The sequence below is a fragment of the Thamnophis sirtalis genome, unplaced genomic scaffold (assembly GCF_051295495.1).
Source record: "Thamnophis sirtalis isolate CommonGarterSnake01/CBP01778 unplaced genomic scaffold, rThaSir2_p1.2 scaffold_11, whole genome shotgun sequence".
Classification (NCBI taxonomy): Eukaryota; Metazoa; Chordata; class Lepidosauria; order Squamata; family Natricidae; genus Thamnophis; species Thamnophis sirtalis.
In genome coordinates this window covers 69963737-69985161 of record NW_028261391.1, presented here as the reverse complement: position 1 = coordinate 69985161, position 21425 = coordinate 69963737, and the positions used below count along the sequence as shown (strand labels likewise).

General features: G+C 41.5%; 2 protein-coding genes across 4 annotated transcripts in view; one reads left to right on the top strand and one right to left on the bottom strand.

Moving 5' to 3' along the window:
* Positions 1-1602: 1602 nt before the first annotated feature.
* BNIP3 (BCL2 interacting protein 3) lies at positions 1603-13429 on the top strand. Its single transcript, XM_087725992.1, has 6 exons — positions 1603-1791; positions 6235-6412; positions 9158-9242; positions 10874-10980; positions 11096-11245; positions 13010-13429. The coding sequence occupies exons 1-6, from the start codon at positions 1764-1766 to the stop codon at positions 13059-13061; spliced, it is 600 nt and encodes a 199-aa protein (XP_087582118.1). The 5' UTR covers positions 1603-1763; the 3' UTR covers positions 13062-13429.
* Positions 13430-17420: 3991 nt separating this feature from the next.
* Positions 17421-21425, bottom strand: part of PPP2R2D (protein phosphatase 2 regulatory subunit Bdelta) — a 33762-nt gene continuing 29757 nt past the window's right edge. For all 3 annotated transcript variants that reach the window (XM_087725989.1, XM_087725990.1, XM_087725991.1), the window contains one exon: positions 17421-19541. In XM_087725989.1, coding sequence (XP_087582115.1) covers positions 19262-19541 — 280 coding nt within the window. In that variant the 3' untranslated portion in view covers positions 17421-19261. The remainder of the gene's footprint in view (positions 19542-21425) is intronic.

The following is a 21425-nucleotide window of genomic DNA, read 5'->3' as shown; positions in this document are numbered from 1 at the left end:
AGCTGAAGAAAAGTTTCTTCCAAAAACACGATGCAATTTTTAGTACTTTTTGCTCATTTCCAGCATTTACTTCCAGTTTCAGGGGGAAAATGCACGTTGGATAAAATATATTATCCTAATGACAAAAAATGTAAAATCGGGTCCGGCCTCATGGTGATCTGCTTAACAAACTGTAATTCTGGGTCAACTATCGCCATAAGTTGAGCACTATCTGTTTAGCTATAAAGAGGCATTGGGACAGTCTGAACTTTGTCGTCTTCCGTAAAGAACTGCTACACAATCACACCCAGAGTGGCTTTTCCAAGAGATTAATGAACTCCAGCATAAATGGGGCGAGTAGAGTCTCTTATCTTTCGTCTTGAAAGGCCTGGGAAAGCCCAGGAGCTTTAGCAACTTTGCAGAATGGAAACTGCCAGGAAATGGAAATCCTCAGAATGTCATAAAAATCTCTGATTTGGCCAATTGCTGATATCTGAGTTGTTTAACTTATCAATCTTCGCGGCTTAGCAGAGAATTGTACATATGATCCATTCGTCACAGAATAACAATGTTGGAAGGGACCTTGTAGGTCATCTAGTCCAGTGTTTCCCAACCTTGGTGACTTTAAGTCCTGTGGACTTCAACTCCCAGAATCCCCCAGCCAGCATAGCTGGCTGGGGAATTCTGGGAGTTGAAGTCCACAGGACTTAAAGTCGCCAAGGTTGGGAAACACTGATCTAGTCCAACCCCATCGCCCCCCCCCAAAAAAAACAGGAGACCCTCCACTGCTTCTGACAGATGGCAGCCCAGCCTCTTCTTGAAAGACTCCAGTAATGAAGCTCCCGCAACTTCTGAAGTTGCTGTTGTTGTTATTATTATATCATCTCCGGTACGCCCTATCCGCAAATACCAGAGCTGACTCCAAATTCAGAAGCTTCACCAGAGATCTTGGATCAGGGCAAACTCTGTTTGGCCTGTCAATCAACGCCCCCCCAAAAAAGGGGGGAAGCGGGCCCGCAGTTCACAAAGGGTTAAAGTTCCTTGAGAGCCAAAACGGGTAAACAACTGAGGCGCCCGCCCGAAAAGAGCAGCGCGCGGGAGGGAGATGTGGAACACACAGTCAAAGTTTAGCCAGAGGCGAGGCGGGATCCCTTTTAGCCTTCCTCCAATCGAGGACGGCTCACCCACCCACCACCGACCAATCCCGCCCCTTCGCCAACCCCCCACTTCAGCCAATCCGGAGGAAAGCGAGAAGACGCTGAACAACAGCGTGGTGGGCGGGCGCTTCTTTGTTTTTGTTAGATCCCTCAGCTGAGGTTCCTCCCCTCCCCTCCCCCCCCCCACCGAACGACTTTAAATGCCTGGCGGGGACGGAGAAAGTCGCGCTGCTTTCTAGAGACCGCGATCCTTCTCGGGGCTCGATCGCGTATACCGATCGATCGGTATCGATCCGAGCGATTGCCGGTCTCCGCAGCCTCTTCAGAAGACGCCCCGCCCACCCCGGGGAGGGGGAGGGGGCGTGCCGGAGAGTGGTTCCTGCAGCCAATCGGGGCGCCCCGTTCCCCTCTGACGTCATAGCCCCCAGAGCCACAACAGCGGCAGCGGCGGGCGGGGAGGGAGGACCGGAGCGGAGCGGCCGAGCGGAGGAGCCTCGAGCGGAGACAGCCGTCAAAACAGCCCCTGGAGCGTCTCCGGCGGGACCGCTCGCTGCTGGCCGGAACCGGAGAGCAACTTGGGAGAAGAAGAAGAGACCCCGGAATAGAAGCGCCTCTGCGCCGCCAGCGATGTCCTCGGGGGAGGAGAACCTGCAGGGTAAGAGAGACCCCCGTCCCTCCCCCCGGACCCTCCGCAGAGGGACCTCTTATAAGTTATTCTTTCCCAGGCTCCCCAGCCCCCCCCCAGCCCCCTCCCCGATCAATGCTAATATTCCCCCCAGGACAGGTGGTCCTCGACTTACAACGTCTCGGTTAGTGACCGTTCCCCTGAAAAAAGGGACTTACGGCCGTTTTCCACACTTACGACCAAAAAAGGGGGACTTATGGCTGTTTCTCACACTTACGACCAAAAAAGGGGACTTATGGCCATTTCTCACACTTACGACCAAAAAGGGGACTTACGGCCATTTCTCACACTTACGACCCAAAAAAGGGGACTTGCGGCCGTTTTCCACACTTACGACCAAAAAGGGGACTTACGGCCATTTCTCACACTTACGACCCAAAAAAGGGGGACTTATGGCTGTTTCTCACACTTACGACCAAAAAAGGGGACTTATGGCCATTTCTCACACTTACGACCAAAAAGGGGACTTACGGCCATTTCTCACACTTACGACCCAAAAAAGGGGGACTTATGGCTGTTTCTCACACTTACGACCAAAAAGGGGACTTACGGCCATTTCTCACACTTACGACCCAAAAAAGGGGGACTTATGGCCATTTCTCACACTTACGACCAAAAAGGGGACTTACGGCCATTTCTCACACTTACGACCCAAAAAAGGGGGACTTATGGCTGTTTCTCACACTTACGACCAAAAAGGGGACTTACGGCCATTTCTCACACTTACGACCCAAAAAAGGGGACTTGCGGCCGTTTTCCACACTTACGACCAAAAAGGGGACTTACGGCCATTTCTCACACTTATGACCCAAAAAAGGGGACTTGCGGCCGTTTTCCACACTTACGACCCAAAAAAAGGGGACTTGCGGCCGTTTTCCACACTTACGACCCAAAAAAGGGGACTTACGGCCGTTTTCCATACTTAAAGACGGTGGCAGCATCCCCATGGCTCAGGTGATTTAGATTTGGATGCTTTGACCGCTGATTCGTTTTCAGGACGGCCATCGTTTCCCGGGATCCCGCAATTTTCCCCCTTGCGCAACTTTTGGGTGAACAAAGTCAACGGGGAGGAAACCGGATTCATTGAGCGACCGTCGTGTGACTAATATAACGACTGCAGGGGTTGAGTTAACAGTAGGGCAAGGAAATGGCTCGTAAAATGGGTCAAAACTCACTTAACGAATGCCTCGCTTGGCAGCATAAATTGTGGGCTCCCTTGTGGTCATAAGTCGAGGACTACCTACAATTGACCTTTCCCTAGGATTGTTTCTGGAGGGCAGGAGAAACAAAGGAAATTCTGAATGCCCCGGAGTTACCTTTGTGTCATTCAGGATTTCCTCTGTTTCTCAGAGCTCCCAAACTCTGGATTTTGGGGACTCTTTCTTGCCTTTGAGTAGTTGGCTTTTGCCTTGGCCGGCTGGGAGCCAGCAAAAGGGGAAGGTTTTAAAATAGCCGGAGTTTATTGGAAGGGGAGAGAAGGCAGATCTGTGGTTGTAACTCGGTAGCTGTGGCTGTGTGCTGCTACAGGATCCCTGGGTGTGTGACTCAGCCCTTAATAGCTTTCAGAGTTGTAAATAATTGGCCTTGGAACTTATTGACACATCTGGGCTGGTTCAGAGCTGACATCATGGGATTTACAGCCCCACGCAGAAAAACCTGGAAGCGGATTGCAACATACAAGGGACTTTTCCCCATTTTTAGATCATGTTTGTAAACAATGTTAGAGGTTATCTTCTCCTGGGGTTTGGTCACTTAATGTGCCAAAGAAAAAGTCAGAACAGAATTATTGTTTTCACGTTTTATTGCCATTGTTTGTGAAGGAAAGTATCAGGATATTGTCCAACTTGAGAGAAGTTTTCTTGAGCTTTCCAAATGTATATTTTTATATTTTATTTACAAACATGTAAAATACACACACACAAAACTTATATGTATACCACATTTAACGCAATACAATACGAACAGGAGATTCCTTCCTTCTTTCTAATAGCAATTGCCAATCGATATCCCTCACCTTATATTGTTTCCCCTTCTATTATGTTTCATTTGTTCTTAACCCTCTTATCTTACTCCCCTGTCTGCTATATTGGCTGATTATTACCTCTAGTAAGTTTAAACCACTTGGATACATCTATATGTGTGTTAATTCTCCTTAACTACTATTTTTGGGCTTTGTTGTCTCCCTTCATTGATCCTTGTTTCTTTCCTCCATCCACCTACACCATTTATCCCATATCTGGTACTTTTCTGTTTCTCCTTTTCCCTGGATTTCTTTTGTTAATTTGTCCATTTCAGCACAGTCCATCACCTTTCTTATTATTTCCTCTTTGCTTGGAATTAATTTGTTTTTCCATTTCTGGGCAAAGGCAATCCTTGCTGCTGTAATTATATGTAATATTAAATACTGAATTTATTTTTTATATTTCACAGTCATTATTCCTAATAAAAAAAACTTCAGGTTTCCATCATTCTATTTTAACACCAAATATTTGGTGCTGCTTACTGTCACTTGATACAAAGACTTCCTTGGGAATCATTCTAATGGATTTTGGTTGGAACTTTTGAATAGGCAGGTACAATGTCTTGGCAGGTTGATGTGTATTCCACAGGAAGGATACAGGGAGCATACATGCACACTAGATACGATACATCCACACAATGTCACCCTCCCTTCCCACTAGAAGAAATTTAAATTGAATCTTTGCTACTGGACACTTAAGACTATAGAAACAAATGTATATTCTCCAGAGAAACTTAAATGAGAGAATAAATTAATTATACATGCAGAGTTTATATAAGATGTAAAATCTAGTACTTTTTGCCACCACATGGCATACTTTATATTTTGTGAAGTCTGCAGTTTCAGCCTTGTTTTTTTGGTGTACAGAGTAGATAAGGGCCGAATCTGGCTTTTAAGGATTATCTCTTTTTTAATGAATGCTGTTATTCAAAGAGCATGTATTATCCTCTTTTCCAATTTCCTTATTCCAAGTTAAGTGGATAGATATACCGTACTTGACTTTCCATTCTCCTCTCTTGCAGTTTTGTTAGCTAATTCCTCCTAAGGCTCCAAAAATAGGCTGGAAGAGAAATTCAGCGCCTGTGGCTTTTTTCAAAATGAAATTATGCCAGTGAAAAAAGCATTGTCTGTTAATTTGCAGCCTGCCACATTTAGATCAAAGTACTGGGTAGCTTTCATTTGCCTAAGCATTGTGAGCAAGAGCTGAACTGAAGCTTTTTATAATGTCAGTTGAGTTTTGTGAGGAAATGTTTCCCAAGGCTCAGACTGTTTATTTTTCAGGTTAGCCTAGGGAGGAATTTTTTTTTGTTAACGTTCTGCAGTAAATTAAATGGGATATGTTGTGTGAATGCAATCTATGTCTTAAGATCTGATAACAAAGATGCTCCATGCTGTCTGGTCTCTTCTCCTTTCTTTCTGCCCATTTGACTTCCTGTTTTCCCCTTCTGTTCCTGAGCATCCTGAGAATTGCAATCCACAGAAATAGGCCAATGAACAGAACTGTAAAATATACAGTTGGGACAGAAAGCTGTCCATCAAAAAAAAATAAGGAAGACAGATGTTTGGATGTAAGAATGTTTTCTGATAGTTCAGTTCGTCATTTCATTATAGTTCCACAAACCCCGTTTTCCAGCGTGATTTCACCCCACTTGCCTTAAAGTTAGCTTATTCTCATTTAAATCATTGTTGCGCTTCCAGCAACTAAAGTGTGGTCTGTTCCATACAGATTTTTCTACTAGTGGCATAGCCAATTACTGTTCACAATGATAATTAATACCAGTCCGTTGTGGTTCCATCCCGCTTTTTAAAAACCCACAAGCATTTTAAGTTAACTTGAAAAGATTTAAAATGAGAATGGTCGCATCTTGTGAAATCAGCTTGCTGTACGTTAAAAGGATCACCTGTTTATTTTGCAGAGTTAGAAACCAGGCGTGGGAGTTCTGGGTGACCTTGGGCCAGGCAGCCCCTCTCAACCCAACTCACCTCACCTCACGGGGGTTTGGTTGTGGGGAAAATAGAGGGGGAAAGCGTCAGATACGTTCCCCTCCTTCGAGCTATTTATAAAAGCAATAAAGGCAGGTTAAAAAAAATCTTTAAAGAAAGATTTTATACCGTATAGCCATTAGAGTGCTTGTCTTGTAAATATAGAAGCACAGCTTTTGTCCTGAGCAACACAGCATTGCACGAGATGGATCTAAAATACTTATGCACGGAGTCACCACACAGAGTTTTATTATTAACAGGCAACAAGCTGGGTATTCTTTGTACCTCCTGAAAATGCCAGCGAAGGAGGCCGTGAAGTCGGGCACGAAGTGGAATGTCAACAAGGGAAAGTGCTTGGTTTCCTAACAAACCCTCGTGGCTCTTGTTCTTTCTCAATGTTTACCAAGCAGGGTCCTGGGTAGAATTGCACTTCAGCAGCAATGGGAGCGGAGGGAGTGGGCAGCCGGCCAGCCAGGAGCAAGTTCCTGCTTCGGTTTCTATTTATAACGGTGACATGGAGAAGATCCTTCTGGACGCCCAGCATGAGTCTGGAAGAAGCAGCTCGCGAGAGAGCTCTCACTGCGACAGGTACTCCGGACACAGGATGCTCACAGCGCATCCTCTCTCCTTTCGGCTGAAGGCACAGGTAGTCCTCCACCTACGGCCACTATTGAACCCAAAATTTCAGCTCATTTAAACTCGTTAAATGAGTTTCGCCCCCTTTTGAGACCTTTCTTGCCACCGTTGTTAAGTGAATCCCTGCAGCTGCTAAGTTAGTAACACGGTTGTTAAGTGAAACTAGCAATTGACTTTGCTTGTCAGAAGGTTGCCAAACGGTGGTCACGTGACCTCCAGGACACTGTGACCGTCATAAATGCGAGTCAGTTGCAAAATGTGTCTGGATTCTGGTCATGTGACCCTAGGGATGCTGCATTTGCCCTAAGTGTGAAAAACAGCCATAAGTCACTTTTCCCAGTGCCGTTGTAACTTTGAACGGTTATTAAATGAACTGTTGTAAGTTGAGGACTACCTTAACCTTCTGGCTAACCTCTAGATCAGTGTTTCTCAACCTTGGCCACTTGAAGATGTCCGGACTTCAACTCCCAGAATTCCCCAGCCAGCATTCGCTGCTCTAGATATTTCAATTGTGTTTTTACCAGTCATAGGCAATGCTTCTCCATGAGTGTCATCAAGGATAATGGGAGTTGTAGTTGTAGAAAGGTACCGAGCTGGGGAAGTGAATGTATGGCCTGAGGTTATGCTCGGCCTCTTTAGGTCCTTGAAAGCCGTGGGGTCTTAATTTAAGCAAGGCCAACTTTTGTTTTGATTTGTCTGGGGGGGGGGGGGAAGTCTTCTAAATGGCTCTATTACAAGTCTGGTCAGGGGGATGATGAAATGGTCCCTGGTCTTGCAGCTGATGCCCTTCCTCCTGATTGGAGGCCAGGTTATCTCGCCCACTTTTCCCTTTTTAGGTTCAACTTTTTATTTAAACAAAACTGGGGTCGCTTATTAAGTGAGAGGTTCCAAAGCTAACAAGGGACACGGCTGCGGAGAACGAAGGGATATTGTGAAACTAAGCAAATGTTAGATTGGGGCTGTCTGCCTCTTTGGGACCAGCTCCAGACCTGATGACATTGGGGATGTTGTTGGCTTTTGAGAAAAACTTTAAATAAAGCTTCTTTTGGGAAACTTTTGTCAGCGTTCAGAGGAATTTGAGTCTTGCTCCATTTCCTGAGCTACAACCAGTTTTTATTCTCATCTCGATCCCCATCAAAGAGGGGGCTAGGTATTGGCTGGGACTAATCTGCCTCCACCTCAGTCCAGCCCCATACACTATGGCCACGCTTATCGGGGGGGGAAATGCCACGTTGCAAAACTTCTCCCTATAAGCTCTCATTTTGCCTTCACAACTGCTAGGGAACGTTAAGCATAACAGAGGGACGGTAGTACAATGGTTAAGAAGCCTTTGGAAGTTTCCTATATTTTTCTTTATACTTTTATACTTTATACTTCCATCACAGCACCTTGCATGCTTGCCAGCTGGCCTTCGCACATGCCAGAGCCCCGTGAACCCCCAAGACCAGCTGGCTGGTGTGCGTGCGCATGCTGGCCACCTGGTCTTTGGATTTCCGGTGCTCTGGCGCATGGGAAAACCACCTGGCCAGCACACATGCATGTACCAGAAACCAGGTGGCCGGAGCGCGCATGCACACTGGCCAGCTGTTCTTTAAGCTTCCAGGGCTCTGGCACGCAAGTGTGCAAGCACACACAGACATTCCGGTTTGGGGACTCGGTGCCAAAAAGGTTCGCCGTCCCTGATCTAAAGTGTAGCCTGTCAGTCATGAGTTGCTTTTGGTGCCTTTCTGGCCACATAAAAGCGCTTGAAATAAATTAACAAAAAGAGGGAGCCCGGATAAACAACTCTTTGCATTCCAAAGCTTGTGAGTAGAAGCGTAGATTTAACCACACAACCACAATAAACAGTAGTGGTGATGTACCTGCCAACTTATCTGCCATGGGGCAAGATACTTATCCATGGTTAATTGGACTCTGGTGTAAGTTAATTGGGTGCAGAGGGATTGCTCAACACCCAGAACCATAAAATGACCCAGGAATTGAATTTCCACAGTGCGTTACGTTTAAAGGTGATTAGCTGGTTTGTGTGTTTTGCAAACACAGCCGCAAAAAGATGGAGCTATTCAGGATTGGAGAACTGGACCAGACTAAACTTAACAGAAGTGCCTTTTATATATTAAAAGTTACATGTAAATCAAAATGCATTTCAAGTCAAAACAGGATTATTTTGTAATAGGGATGATAATTGTGAAGGGAAAGCTTAAGCCTTTCCTATGTAGTATGATGAAAGTAGGAGCTACCTATTCTCAATTGACACTATGAGGGATTCCAGGAAAAATTAAGTACTAATTATTATTATTTTTTGCATTTTAGATGACTTTATTTATGAAAGAAATAAGCAATTACCAAACCACTTGTGGTATTTGCTCAATCAGACTCCCTTTGTATAGGTTGAACACACTAAAGATTTGGGGGAAAAACTACTGCTTTTTCACAAAACCAGAATTGCTACCCATTTACCTTGGGAAGATGTCCCTTTAAAAAAATAAATCTGTCCCTTTTACCAAGGTGCTCCAGAATGCATAACATCCTTATTCCTATTACTGTTCTTATCACAATAAAAAGGCAGGTTAGACTGCAAGGTCTTAAGTAGCCTTGTAAACTTTATTGGGATGTGAAGTTATCTTGTCCTGGTAAAACATGAATCAGTCAATCTTGTTTCTTGGTTATTTTCATTTTTCCTCCCCCTCCCCCAAGCCCACCACGTTCCCAGACACCCCAGGATGTTCACAGAACTTCAGAAGCGGAGAGTCGAGCCAGCGGAGAAAAGAACAGTTCTCAGGTAAAGTCTAAATAAAAATGGATTTTGGCCTGTGTCGTGTTTTTCTTTGAAGAGAGGAAAATCCCTTCTTCCTGGGAGATTGCATTTTCTGCAGAGTCTCATTTACAGCTGGGAAATGTGCTTGGTAGTTTTTAGCAGACCCATTTCAGTTTTGGCACACAGTTTGGAAAATCACTGCCTGAACGACACAGTCATATTGGAAACTATCTACACACTGATGCTACTTGGAGGGAAATGCAGCTGCTGGAATTTTGTTTGCTCCAAGCACGTAACTCCGGCTTAGCAAAATTTGCTCTCGATACCCTTTGAGCTTCTCTGCAGCGTTTCTGTTGCTATGAGAGATCCAGTTAGCTAGCATGGAGGAAGCCAATTGATCCTCTTTAACAAGGAATCTTTCATGCTGGAAGAACTTTCCATTTGTGAGGTGGCTTTGTCATTATTTGGCTATTTCTCAGTTGTGACTAGTTTACCTTATTCAGACACCAGAGAATCTCTCTTGTCAAGATCTGTCCTCATCTGTCCTCAGACTTGGTTGAATTAGCTTGGCTTGATTTGAATTTTATAGAGCAGTAGAGTATTGTCAGATTGTGAAATCAGGCTTCCAAGTTCATGATGATTTAACATCAGATATAAAATGTGAGCTCATTGTATGGATGAGAAGGTCTGTATAGATAAGAGAAAGATATTAGATAGATGATAGAAGATAGCAATAGCACTTAGACTTATATATTGCTTTACAGCCCTCTCTAAGCAGTTTACAGAGTCAGCATATCGCCCCCAACAACAATCTGGGTCCTCATTTTACCCACCTCGGAAGGATGGAAGGCTGAGTCAACCTTGAGCCTGGTGAGATTTGAACCGCTGAACTGCTGGCAGCCGGTGATGAGCAGAAATAGCCTTCAGTACTGCACTCCAACCACTGCGCCGCCGTGTCTCTTAGGTAGATGATAGAAAGGGATAAATAGATGATAGAAAGACAGGTGGTAGATCAATAGACTGATAGATGATGCTGTAGATCAGGGCTGTCAAACTCCCAGCCTGCAGGCTGGATGCGCCATGCACTGGCCACGCCCACTCCCGGTTTAGCGAAGGGGGAAAAAGTCCTGATACATCACGTGATGCAGCTGTGACAATGTAAGTTTGACACCCTTGCAGTAGATAGATGATAGATAGATGATATAGAAGATAGATGATATTATAGACCAGTGGTCTCCAACCTTGGCCACTTTAAGACCTGTGGACTTCAACTCCCAGAGTTCCTCAGCCAGCAAAGCTGGCTGAGGAACTCTGGGAGTTGAAGTCCACAGGTCTTAAAGTGGCCAAGGTTGGAGACCACTGTTATAGACAGACAGACAGGATGGGTGGATGGATGGATTCATGCGGCGTACTCTTTATTATTTATTTGTGGCTTCTCCAGCTGCATCTCTTTTGAGACTTTGTGCCTGTTTAATACCTTCTTTATTCAAACTCTGTACTTGTATTTCTACTATGAAACTCTAGGAAAAGCCACAACACCTTTAAGGAACAGCCAAATGGTTGTCTATCCTGGATCCAAAGTCCCCTTGTCCACTTATAGACCTCTGTTCTGAGAAGGGAGCCAGCTCACTTGATTCTACCTATCTTCGTTTTAGTCTGAGGAAGATTTTCTGGAAAGGAGGAGAGAAGTTGAACGGCTCTTGAAGAAAAATTCAGATTGGATGTGGGACTGGTCGAGCCGGCCGGAGAATATTCCCCCCAAGTGAGTGACCTTGATAATGGACAATGCAGATTTGTTTCTTTCCATTATGATAAATATATAAATGGGACCGCAAACAATTATGGATTAAAAATGTTTTTGTCTTCTCCTAAACCAGGGAATTTCTCTTTAAACACCCTAAGCGCGCAGGTACACTCAGCATGAGAAACACAAGCGTCATGAAGAAGGGAGGCATATTTTCTGCAGAATTCTTGAAGATTTTCTTGCCATCTCTCTTGCTCTCCCATCTGCTCGCCATTGGATTAGGGTAAGGATTCACTCGGGTCCTCTATTCTGACAGCCAGAAATCTTGTGGGCTGTATCGGCAAGGCCTCCTGGACTCCTCATAGGACTCTCCGAGAGAGGGAGAGGCCACCGCTCACTAGCGCAACACGTTACTTAGATGTTACAAAAGATGCGGTGTTCACTCCGTGACCATTCCAGGTAGGAGTGAAAAAGCTGCTGCTCACAATCCTGGAAAGCTCGAAGCCACGAGGTCACTTGGGAACTCAGTCACTAAAATTCCGTAGTTTACAGAGTGGACCAAAAGAGGGGAATCCAGTTTAGGATTCCATGGTTGGTAGTCCAGATGTTGCTGAAATGCAACTTCAAGCATCCACAGGAAGCCAAATTGATGATGAAGGAGGCTGGGAATTGTACTCAACCTCTGAACGGCATCAGGTGCCTCCTTCTGAGTAGACCACATGTTGGTATTATAAATTTGCAGCATATTGCCTTCCCCTTTTTTAAAAAAGTATTTTATAAAAACACCCTGCTTTTATAAGTGTTAATGTGCAGAAAATATTTAGCTGGCAGCTAATCCATACCCTGCTTTGCATATGTACTCCATATGTACAGGTAGTCTTAAGTTCATAAAACCTAACTACATGATAGCTTCAAGTGTGTTGAGAATCCACTCCGAGTCTTCCTAGTGACTCTTCTCAGATATCAACCACATCATTTTCTGCATTGTACAACTTCACAGGTGTGTCTGTTATTGTTCATAAGACCAAATCATTGGTTTTTTTTTCCCCATTACACTGTTGCAGTTTTGCAAACAGTGGTTATTACTCATAAATCCACAGGTTTATGAAACAATCTAATTTGTTATATAATTAAACTACTGGTTAATGGAATGGTCCTGTGATAGACAGATTATAGAGATGAATGTGAAATCAGTGGAAAACATGTTTCAGTACAAGTAATCCTCGACTTACAACCATAATTGCACCTTATAGTAAGTCATGCAGGTCACTGAGCGGGTCACCATGTGACTGACCATGCCTGCTTTTGTGATCTTTTTTGCTACGGTTGTTAAACAGACATCACAATCACTAACAAATGCGATGGTTGTTAAGCAAACCCATTGCACCCAAGGGGCATTTTTTTTCCTGGAAACACAAAGAAATGCTTGTTTCTGCTAAAAACCATACATTGCAGGGATGTGACCACTAGGCACCGCAAATGGCTGCAAAGGCAGGCCAGGAGCCCAGCATCCAAAATGGGATGATGTGACTGAGGCCATCAGAACTTCTCAACCAAGTCAGGTATACCTTTTGGGGGGGATCTATCATCATTAAGTGATCAGTCATAAGTCAAGGAATACCTTTAGTGTTATCTGGGCTGATATGGATTCTAATGTATGTCAAGAAAATGTTTGAACAGTTACATTCGAAAATAACATCTAGATCAGTGTTTCTCAACCTTGGCAACTTGAAGATGTCCGGACTTCAACTCCCAGAATTCCCCAGCCAGCATCCGCTGGCTGGGGAATTCTGGGAGTTGAAGTCCGGACATCTTCAAGTTGCCAAGGTTGAGAAACACTGATCTAGAGTCTGGGAATGCCAGTTGAAATTCTGATAGTTGAAATCCACACATCTTAAAGCCACCAAAATTGAAAAAAACACTGATGTAGTCCATTTTTGAGTGATTTGTGCCTGATAAACTAACTTACATTCATGAGAAAAGAGGTGAGGTTGAAAATGCAGTTCAAATTCAGCAGAAATTCTTACTGGCTGTTTTTGTGTTTCAGGATCTATATTGGGAAACGGCTGACAATCACAGCTTCCAGCAGCTCCTTGTAAAACGAAATGAATTCATCTCTTTTGCAAATCACGACAAACTTCATCCAGGCATTATAAAGTGGTGAACCGAACAGAAGAAACCTCCAAATGTATAATCATAATATGACAATGTATGTTTTGTTGCGTAAAGGGATCTTGCAAAAGAAAAGGAAGATTACCCAATTACCCCAACTGCTCTTATATATAAATTCTGATTTGCACAATTTAATATAGCGTAGCTTAGAACAGGAGTGAGGAACCAAAACTTCCAGGAAGCTCCAACTTTGGGCCAGTCGCAAAGGACGTTGGGGAGATGTTGTTCAGCATGTGCAGTGGCCCACATTTCATTATCCCTGCTTGACAATTTCTCTTTGTTGCTATTATTGCAAGAATGAACAGTGTAGCAAACAAAACGAAAATATTCTGTGAACTGTGAACATCTGGGAAGGGATCCATGTACAATTTGTTTTTGTCCAGTTTTGAAAAGATTCGTAATGATTAGTTGTGGAAAAGACACCACTTTTTTTTTTTTTTTGGAAAGAAAGCTATGGTCAACAAAAGTAGAATGGCCTTAAATTTCTTAAGAATAAGTTTTTGCTATTTGAGATGAAATGAATTACTGAGATGCTTTGAAATATAAAAAATGAATCAGTAGAGTGTTTTGATATATGTATGTCTTAATATGGAACCTTTTCTTTCTCTTTCCAGCAAAAGTTTGTATGCAGCTGTTGAGACAACGGTTTTAGTAAATACGTAATGTGATTTTTCTCAAAGTCAGAAAACTTGTAAGAAAGGAATTTCTTCCAAGAAGCTCCTTGTGGGAAAATAGCATTAAGCCATTCCATTTTCCCCTCTGACTGGTGAATAGAAATCTCTCATCTCTGACTTGCAAGGCATTGCTTCATATCGTAGGACATCCCCAGTGAGTCATAGTGGGTCTGCCTTTTTAATCACAAACGCTGTAGCTGTTGGCCATTGGTCCGGTCTGTGTGAATATATAGGAAGGTACTCAGGGTGAATGGTGGCAGTTACCAAAGAAATAGCTGTTTGTCAGGTGCTGTCTTACCTTTTCCATGTTGGTTGGCTCTTTCTTTCTTTCTTTCTTTCTTTCTTTCTTTCTTTCTTTCTTTCTTTCTTTCTTTCTTTCTTTCTTTCTTCTCTTTCTTTCTTTTTCTTTCTTTCTTTCTTTCTTTCTTTCTTTCTTTCTTCCTTTCTCTCTTTCTCTCTCTCTCTGCTGTAGATGTGCAAGGAGCTGGGAATAGAGAGAGAGAGCATGGCTTTTCCCCTCTCCTGCACATTGCTGTGTTATTCTAGATGTGCAGCAGGCCAGATCCCTGTTATAAAGAATGGAAGCACAATGAGCATAATGGCCAGGCATAGAGCTCTGATGTTACCCACACATTCTTTCCACGTCTTCAACATTGAATCGTAATATCTGGCAGAAAAGTTAAGGAAGGTTCATTTCTAGTCTGAAAAGGGTCTTCTGTGATTTTCATGTTCTGTTCATCAAGAGGGCTTGCAAAGTAGGAGGGGTGGTGTGGCCCAGCCAGGCTTCCCCATTCCTTGCGGGCTACAAAAAAAGGGGAGTGAAATGAGCAGGGCTGTTGTGCTAGAGGTTCTGGACAGAGTTTCAATAATCCCTAAAAGAAAATGATATTTTAAGGAAGAGAGAATATTCTTGCGCTGAAAGCTTTGAGCAAAGGCCACAATAGTTTTAAGGGCTCTGGTTACACATTTTAGTTGCCTGGCTTCTGACCTAGTAAGACTTGAGATTTACTCGTACATAAATGAAAACAATGCATTGTGGCCTCTGTTGCTTTTATTTAAAGGTCTTATTGTTCATCGGTCACAATAAAGGATGAGAATTCGCTCAGCAATTAATACGATGCAACTTGTTCAAATAAAGTGTCATTAAAAATAATAGCTGCCTTAGCTTTCTGTGTGAAGGCAGCCTCTGGGTTGCAGCCCGCACAGCATTGGAAAAAGGCTGGCTTGATTTAATCCTCTCATAGCTAGTCTCTCAAGAGGGCTTAACTTAAACCTTCATGTTGGAAAGTGTTTGAGGGGGTAGAATATCAGTTAAAAAGTCGAGATGGTGGCTGCCTTGTTACCCATCAAAACGAGGTCTCACCCCCTTTTTATCTGCGCTACATTAAGGAGGTGGGATTTCAGTCACGCAGTGGCAGCAGCTGTATTTTTATTTTTATTTTTGACCCCCTGAATATTCTGCCATTCTAGAATCCAGTTTTGCTCTTTTTTGGGGGGGGGGGAGGGAGGGGCACATGATCCCTAGAAGGGGCATGATTAGAATCTACCTTTATTCTTTCTGTAGTATTGGTGTATATATATTTTTCTTGCACCAATTTTGATCTTATTTGGTAGATGATTTATTTTATGCTCGAGTTAGAACTGGAATGAGTAACTGATACTGTGCCCCGTAGAATAGATCATCCTATTGCAATGCTTCTCAACTTTGGCAACTTTAAATGTGTGTCCTCCTTCAATTTCCAGAATGCAGGACTGGCTGGGGAATTCTGGGAAATGAAGCCCACACATCTTTCACAAGCTTGCATCATTTGTAGTAAATGCTATTTGATCAACTGAATAATTTGGCTTTATTTTATTTTGCCGTTAATATAGTTGCTACATATTTATAATGGTGGAAGCACCACAAGTTTTGAAAGTTTTGTCTTGAACAGATTCTTTATTCACTTCGATTGGGGAAAAAAGGACACATAGGCTCAAATAGTTAGCTGTGTAGATGGGTTGACTTAACAGGTTCAGAGACCGGTTGATTTTTTTTTTAAAGACCATAGTTTAGTAGACCATTATCTTGATGATTGCAAATTAAATAAATACACCATCTGATGAAACTTGCTTCCTTTTAATTTTCATTTACTGGAAGCCTTCATAGACTTATGAAATGGGGGTTTGCCTTGATCTAGTAAACTAGTCAATATTATTCGAAAATTGTTTGTTCTTCAATTAGCTACTGTGTGATCACATTTGTACTGCTGATTTAACTTTTTTTTTAAATGAATCAAAAAGCGTGTACAATAGTTCTACGACAATGTCACTACTGGCCATCATGTCAGATAAATGGTGAGCATATAAAGTGGTTATTTTCCAGCTTTTTGTCAAATCAGTAAGCTGTGAAATAGTGCATCAAACGTCCATGTTTTTGTTGCTACTGTGCTAAAATAATAAAAGCAGTGTGTAAATTTATATGTTGCTTTTGAATTCTCTAGTGCACTAATGTATGATGAAACTAAATAAATGTTATTCTGGGGTTGTTTTCAAATGTCCTCTTTGGAAATTGAAGTCATATGTGCCCATCTTAGAAAATAAAGGGTTGAAGCCTAAGCAAACAATTTTCAAATTCAAATGTTTAGTTTTTAAGGTACTTTATATGATTGGCCGACAAGAGAGACTGTCCTGGTCAAAATAGGGAGTTAGCTGCAGCCAATAACAAAACCCTTTAAACAAACGAAAGATGCTTGTTGCATCTCTCTCCAGATTTTTACCATATTTTTTTCCCTAGTAAGCAGAGTACACATCCAAAATCCTGATTTTTGACCCTATAAACATCTATAGCCCTAGTGTTTTATTTGTATTTGTTAAATATATATGCCACCTATCTCACTGATAAAGTGATGGTGGAGGTTGATGGCAAGATGTTTCACTTTATAGAGTATCCAATTCCTTAATTTAATTTCTGGGAACATAAATTGAAACTTGCAATGAGGAAAAGCAATCACGAAGTCTCCATAGGCTATGAATACTCATGAGCAGAAAATGTATCATAAACAATGAGGAGCCAGATAGTTAAAATTAATCCAATCAGACGTGCAGAAGTCAGCAATACCTGCTCCGTTTTACAAACAATGTCAAAAAAGGCCTTTCTTTAAGAAAGGGAGGATGGCTGCAATACAATAGTAAATGCTTAATTTTCATCCACTGAACTCCTTAAATACTGATGTCTATAGAAGAAATTGATGGAGTCATTCAGACTGAAAATGTTAACATCTCTGCAGTTTTGATTTGCTAATTTATAATTAACAATCGAATATAAGCAATATCAACGTTGTAAATGTATGATCTTTGTTAGGATGGAACACATTTCATATGCACAATCACGTAAACATGTTAAAAATAGGATTTAAAATCAAGAGTACAAGAGGAAAAAGCAGAACTTGTATTCCCAAAATACAAATGAGAACCAGGTCTAGGAAGAATCAAATTTAACTTATTTTTGAACACTATCTGCTATCAACTAGCACAGTACTGCACAATGAGTATTAAATATATATATATTTCAAAGGCATTTAATGCAAATTTAGGGAAAGAACATTGAAAAAGTTTTAAAGTACACAGTACAAATTCAGGTAAACATTTAAAATTTATTAAACTTTTTGATCAAAATAATAGAACAATTATATACAAACCCATTGTATTTGTTTTGCAGGAAGGGAGGGAGGGAACAAAGTCAATCCAAGGGTTAAGTGACCGATCGGTTCCACATTTCAAGATTTGCAAATAGTGTCACAACTGATATACAGTATATGATTTTTATTTTCAGATCCACCCAATTGGTGTTAGATTCTGAGGATGAGTGGCACTCCGTGAACATTGACAGGATAAGATCAGAGACACATTCCTCTTGCCTACTCATACTTTTAATAATCATATTAAACCTTCATTTAATTTAGAGCTTTAACAAATCACCCTATCTTATCTCCAGGAAGCTCAAAGGGCCTGCATTTTAAGGGGGATTTCATAGGCACATTCAGCAGTTAAACTTTACAGAAAGTGGAAGATAAGTCATCTATCAAAACTGTGCCCACTGCTATTTCTGAGTTTTACTCCCAGAGATGTTTACGGTGAAATACTGGGAGTTATTCCTACTTCTATGAAAAAAAATATCATCAAAGAGATGCATTTTTCTTTGCCCCCATTCCTAGTGGAAATTTAGCATTGTATAAATACATTTCCACATCAGCCTTCAGACAGCCAGGTGTCGGTCTCTCCTGGTGTCACAGGCCCAGATTAAGAGTTGAAATACATCTAAATGTGCTCCTGTTTGGCATAATTTAATTTTAATAACATACAAGGTTGAGCTTCAGGGGCAATATGCTTGCGTCTGCTTATGCCTAGTTTAGTATTAAAAAAAATCTTCTTGAAAACATTGAACTAGTGTAAAAAAAATGTAATGCACATTAATGCACATTACCATTAATTGTAAAGCATATTTACTATTAACCAAAAACAATGATTATTGAAAGTTCTGATGTACATGGCCCATTATGTGTTTTAAGGCTACATGTAAGTAAAGGGGCTGTTTTTCACATCACCTCTTGTGTGCATACCGTATATCTTCTTTTAAACATAGAAAAGCAATATACAAACGAGGGTAAAGACGACAGCTGGATACAAATTTCAATTTAGAGTTTGAAGCAGTAAGGACACCACCCAAAACTGCTCTTTTTGTATAATAAATATTTTTGAGGGGACAACTTTTCAAATCTTTCCACCGGGTATCTTGCACAATCTCAATACATGCAATAAAAAAGACTGAATACATACTTTCAGATTTAAAAACACTTTTTTTATAGTTTGTTATTTTTATTAAGTGGTTTACACCAGAAGGTGTGGTTATAGATACAGTTGGTGAGTAAATACACATGAAAAACCTGTCTACACACCCAACTCCAGACTTACCTCTATGCTCAAAGGTAGAAACACCTAAAGCTTAGATGAAGGCCAGAGAAAGAGCGTTCACAGGCAGAAAGCACAAATAGATATATGTTCTGAAAGGCCCAAATATTACAGCAGATAAAGAGCGTGTGAGATAGAAATTACATTTTTTATGACAATTTGTTTCTTGGGTGTTAGATTTTTGGTCTATCAACTGGAAAGGAAGGCTCAGACTTAAATAAATACATTTTTTAATAGTGACTTTTATTAAGTATTGTCCATCAATTCTGCTTCCAGTGGGCTTTCCTTGTTTACAAAAACCAATTCCATGTCCCCCCCGTCCCCCCCTCACTGAAGGCAGAAACACCCCACGAACTCAAGTCCAGGCCGGTTTCTCTCCTTTGCCTCTAAAGGGGGAATAAGTGCATCCATGTTCTTTACGGGAAGGACAAGAAGGCCGCCTCTGACAGATAAACAACAGAGCTTAACTATTCAAGACGACAACGCTGTCCTCAAATGAGCCGTCTTTAATTAATTTTGTCTTGGAATATATACAAGTTATTGGTTGCAGCTACAGCAATGATGTTCTCCGCTGGGTGCCAGGCTGTGTGGAGGATCTTCTTATTGAAGTCCAGGCTGTCAACACTTATTTCGTCTTTCTTTCTTTTGCCCCCCGTACAGACTTTCCGGGGCTTTAAGATCGCCCGAGGTTTGCTACTTTCTCTGGAGGCCTCTAACGTAAGATCTCTCCGCGTATTCCGATCAAACATCCGAAAGAAGTTGTTATAGGAGCCAGTCATAATGGCACTGCAGGGAAGAAAGAAGAGATGAACCTTTGACTCGGATGGAAACAAGGGCCATGAGGCCCACCTAAATAATCACCCAGTTTCAGATAACGGGAACTACAGGACTGACACTTTTAATCTTATTTTGAAACAAGGACTTTTTAAAAAAATATACATACGTAATAGAACTCTTTAAATAGTTAAAGCAATGACCAGAGAATCACAAACAATATACAAGCTAAGAGAAAATAATACATCTTTTATTTCATACTTAATAGCCACTAATTTGCTAATGAATGCACTATAATAATAGCATACATACAATTATTTTATAGAATATCACAAAATCCAGGAATGACAATGAAAATGTGCCTGTCTATTGCAATGGGTTGGACTTTCTTAAGATTGGCTCAATTATTCAGCTAAGCATTAGTGCATCTGCTCTAGAAATGGATTGTTGACTCAAAGATCAGATTTGTAGATTGGTGTTATTCACTCATCATTTGTGTCACCAAATGTACAGCTGAAGTCTGTAAGTCTTTAAATATATACTATCAACATAGCTAATTATGCTAATTACAACTTCTTAAGAGCATTTTATGGGTACAGACCTCAGGATTAGAAAATTAGCAACATTCACCTGTGTTTTGAGATAGAATAAGTTGAGGGTATCCTTCTCCCCCCCCCCCTCAAAATGCAGTTTTGGCTAGCAGGGACCCCTCTGATGACCCCCATGGTCCTAAGTGTAGAATGCCAGTTCCAGGGAGATTGAATGTAAACTGAACTCTCTCTCTCTCAAAATCAGCTCTTTTGTCATACTGCTGTAATCTTTAAACATTCCGCTCTTGTTTTTAAAGGATATTCAATTTTATGCCTGTTTTTTCTTCAGTTTAAAATGGATTTTATGCAATTACCTAGATGCTGTCAATCCTTAATATATCACTGCCATATTTCCTGCTGTCTTCAATTTATAGGCCATTTTACATGACAGCATTTATTCAATGCATTCCATTTTAAACACCTTATTCTAGATACATTTAATGCCTCAACACCCAAACTGGCACTATAAAAATGCCACAGTAGACCATTAGATAACTGGCATGATTTCGCAGATCTGTTTTATAAAGAAAAATAACGATAAGCCTTTAAAGGGATTCTGGACCTTATTTTAGTTTTTTAAGACCTACCACCATCCATTCAAAATGAAGATCAGATGACTGTAATGTCGACTCCGGACTCTCTGGCCTACATTATCAAAAAATGCTGTCATGTAAAATGGCCTATAAACTGAAGACAGCAGGAAATATGGCAGTGATATATTAAGGATTGACAGCATCTAGGTAATTGCATAAAATCTATTTTAAACTGAAGAAAACACAGGCATAAAATTGAATATCCTTTAAATATCCTTCATAGGGCTTTCAGCCCTCTCTAAGCGGTTTACAGAGTCAGCATATCGCCCCCACAGTCTGGGTCCTCATTTCACCCACCTCGGAAGGATGGAAGGCTGAGTCAACCTTGAGCCGCTGAGATTAGAACCGCTGAACTGCAGATAACAGTCAGCTGAAGTGGCCTGCAGTACTGCACCCTAACCACTGCGCCACCTCGGCTCCTCCAAATTCAAAGGGTGAATTCAGATCCAATCAAATGGTATGAAAATTTCAAAGTGGATCATAGTTATGAATACACATCTGGGGGCACCTTTATTAATCTATTATGCCTGCTACCACCTGTCACCATCTGGAGGCAGAGGAGGGTTTGCAAATGTTGGCCTTTTCAACAGACTAGCAAATTCTGGATAATCCACTATTATACTGCAAATATGTTAAAGTGAACCGTACCTCTTTATTTTTGCCGCAGTTAAGACAATCTAACCATTTTCAATATTCAGGAAAACTTTTCAGTT

Bases quoted from the DNA above. Each gene is read 5' to 3' on its own strand.
- BNIP3 (XM_087725992.1), top strand. From the start codon at position 1,764: ATGTCCTCGGGGGAGGAGAACCTGCAGG. The intron at 1,792-6,234 runs GTAAGAGAGACC...TTTACCAAGCAG, and splicing joins GGGGGAGGAGAACCTGCAGG to GGTCCTGGGTAGAATTGCAC. The intron at 6,413-9,157 runs GTACTCCGGACA...CCCTCCCCCAAG, and splicing joins GAGAGCTCTCACTGCGACAG to CCCACCACGTTCCCAGACAC.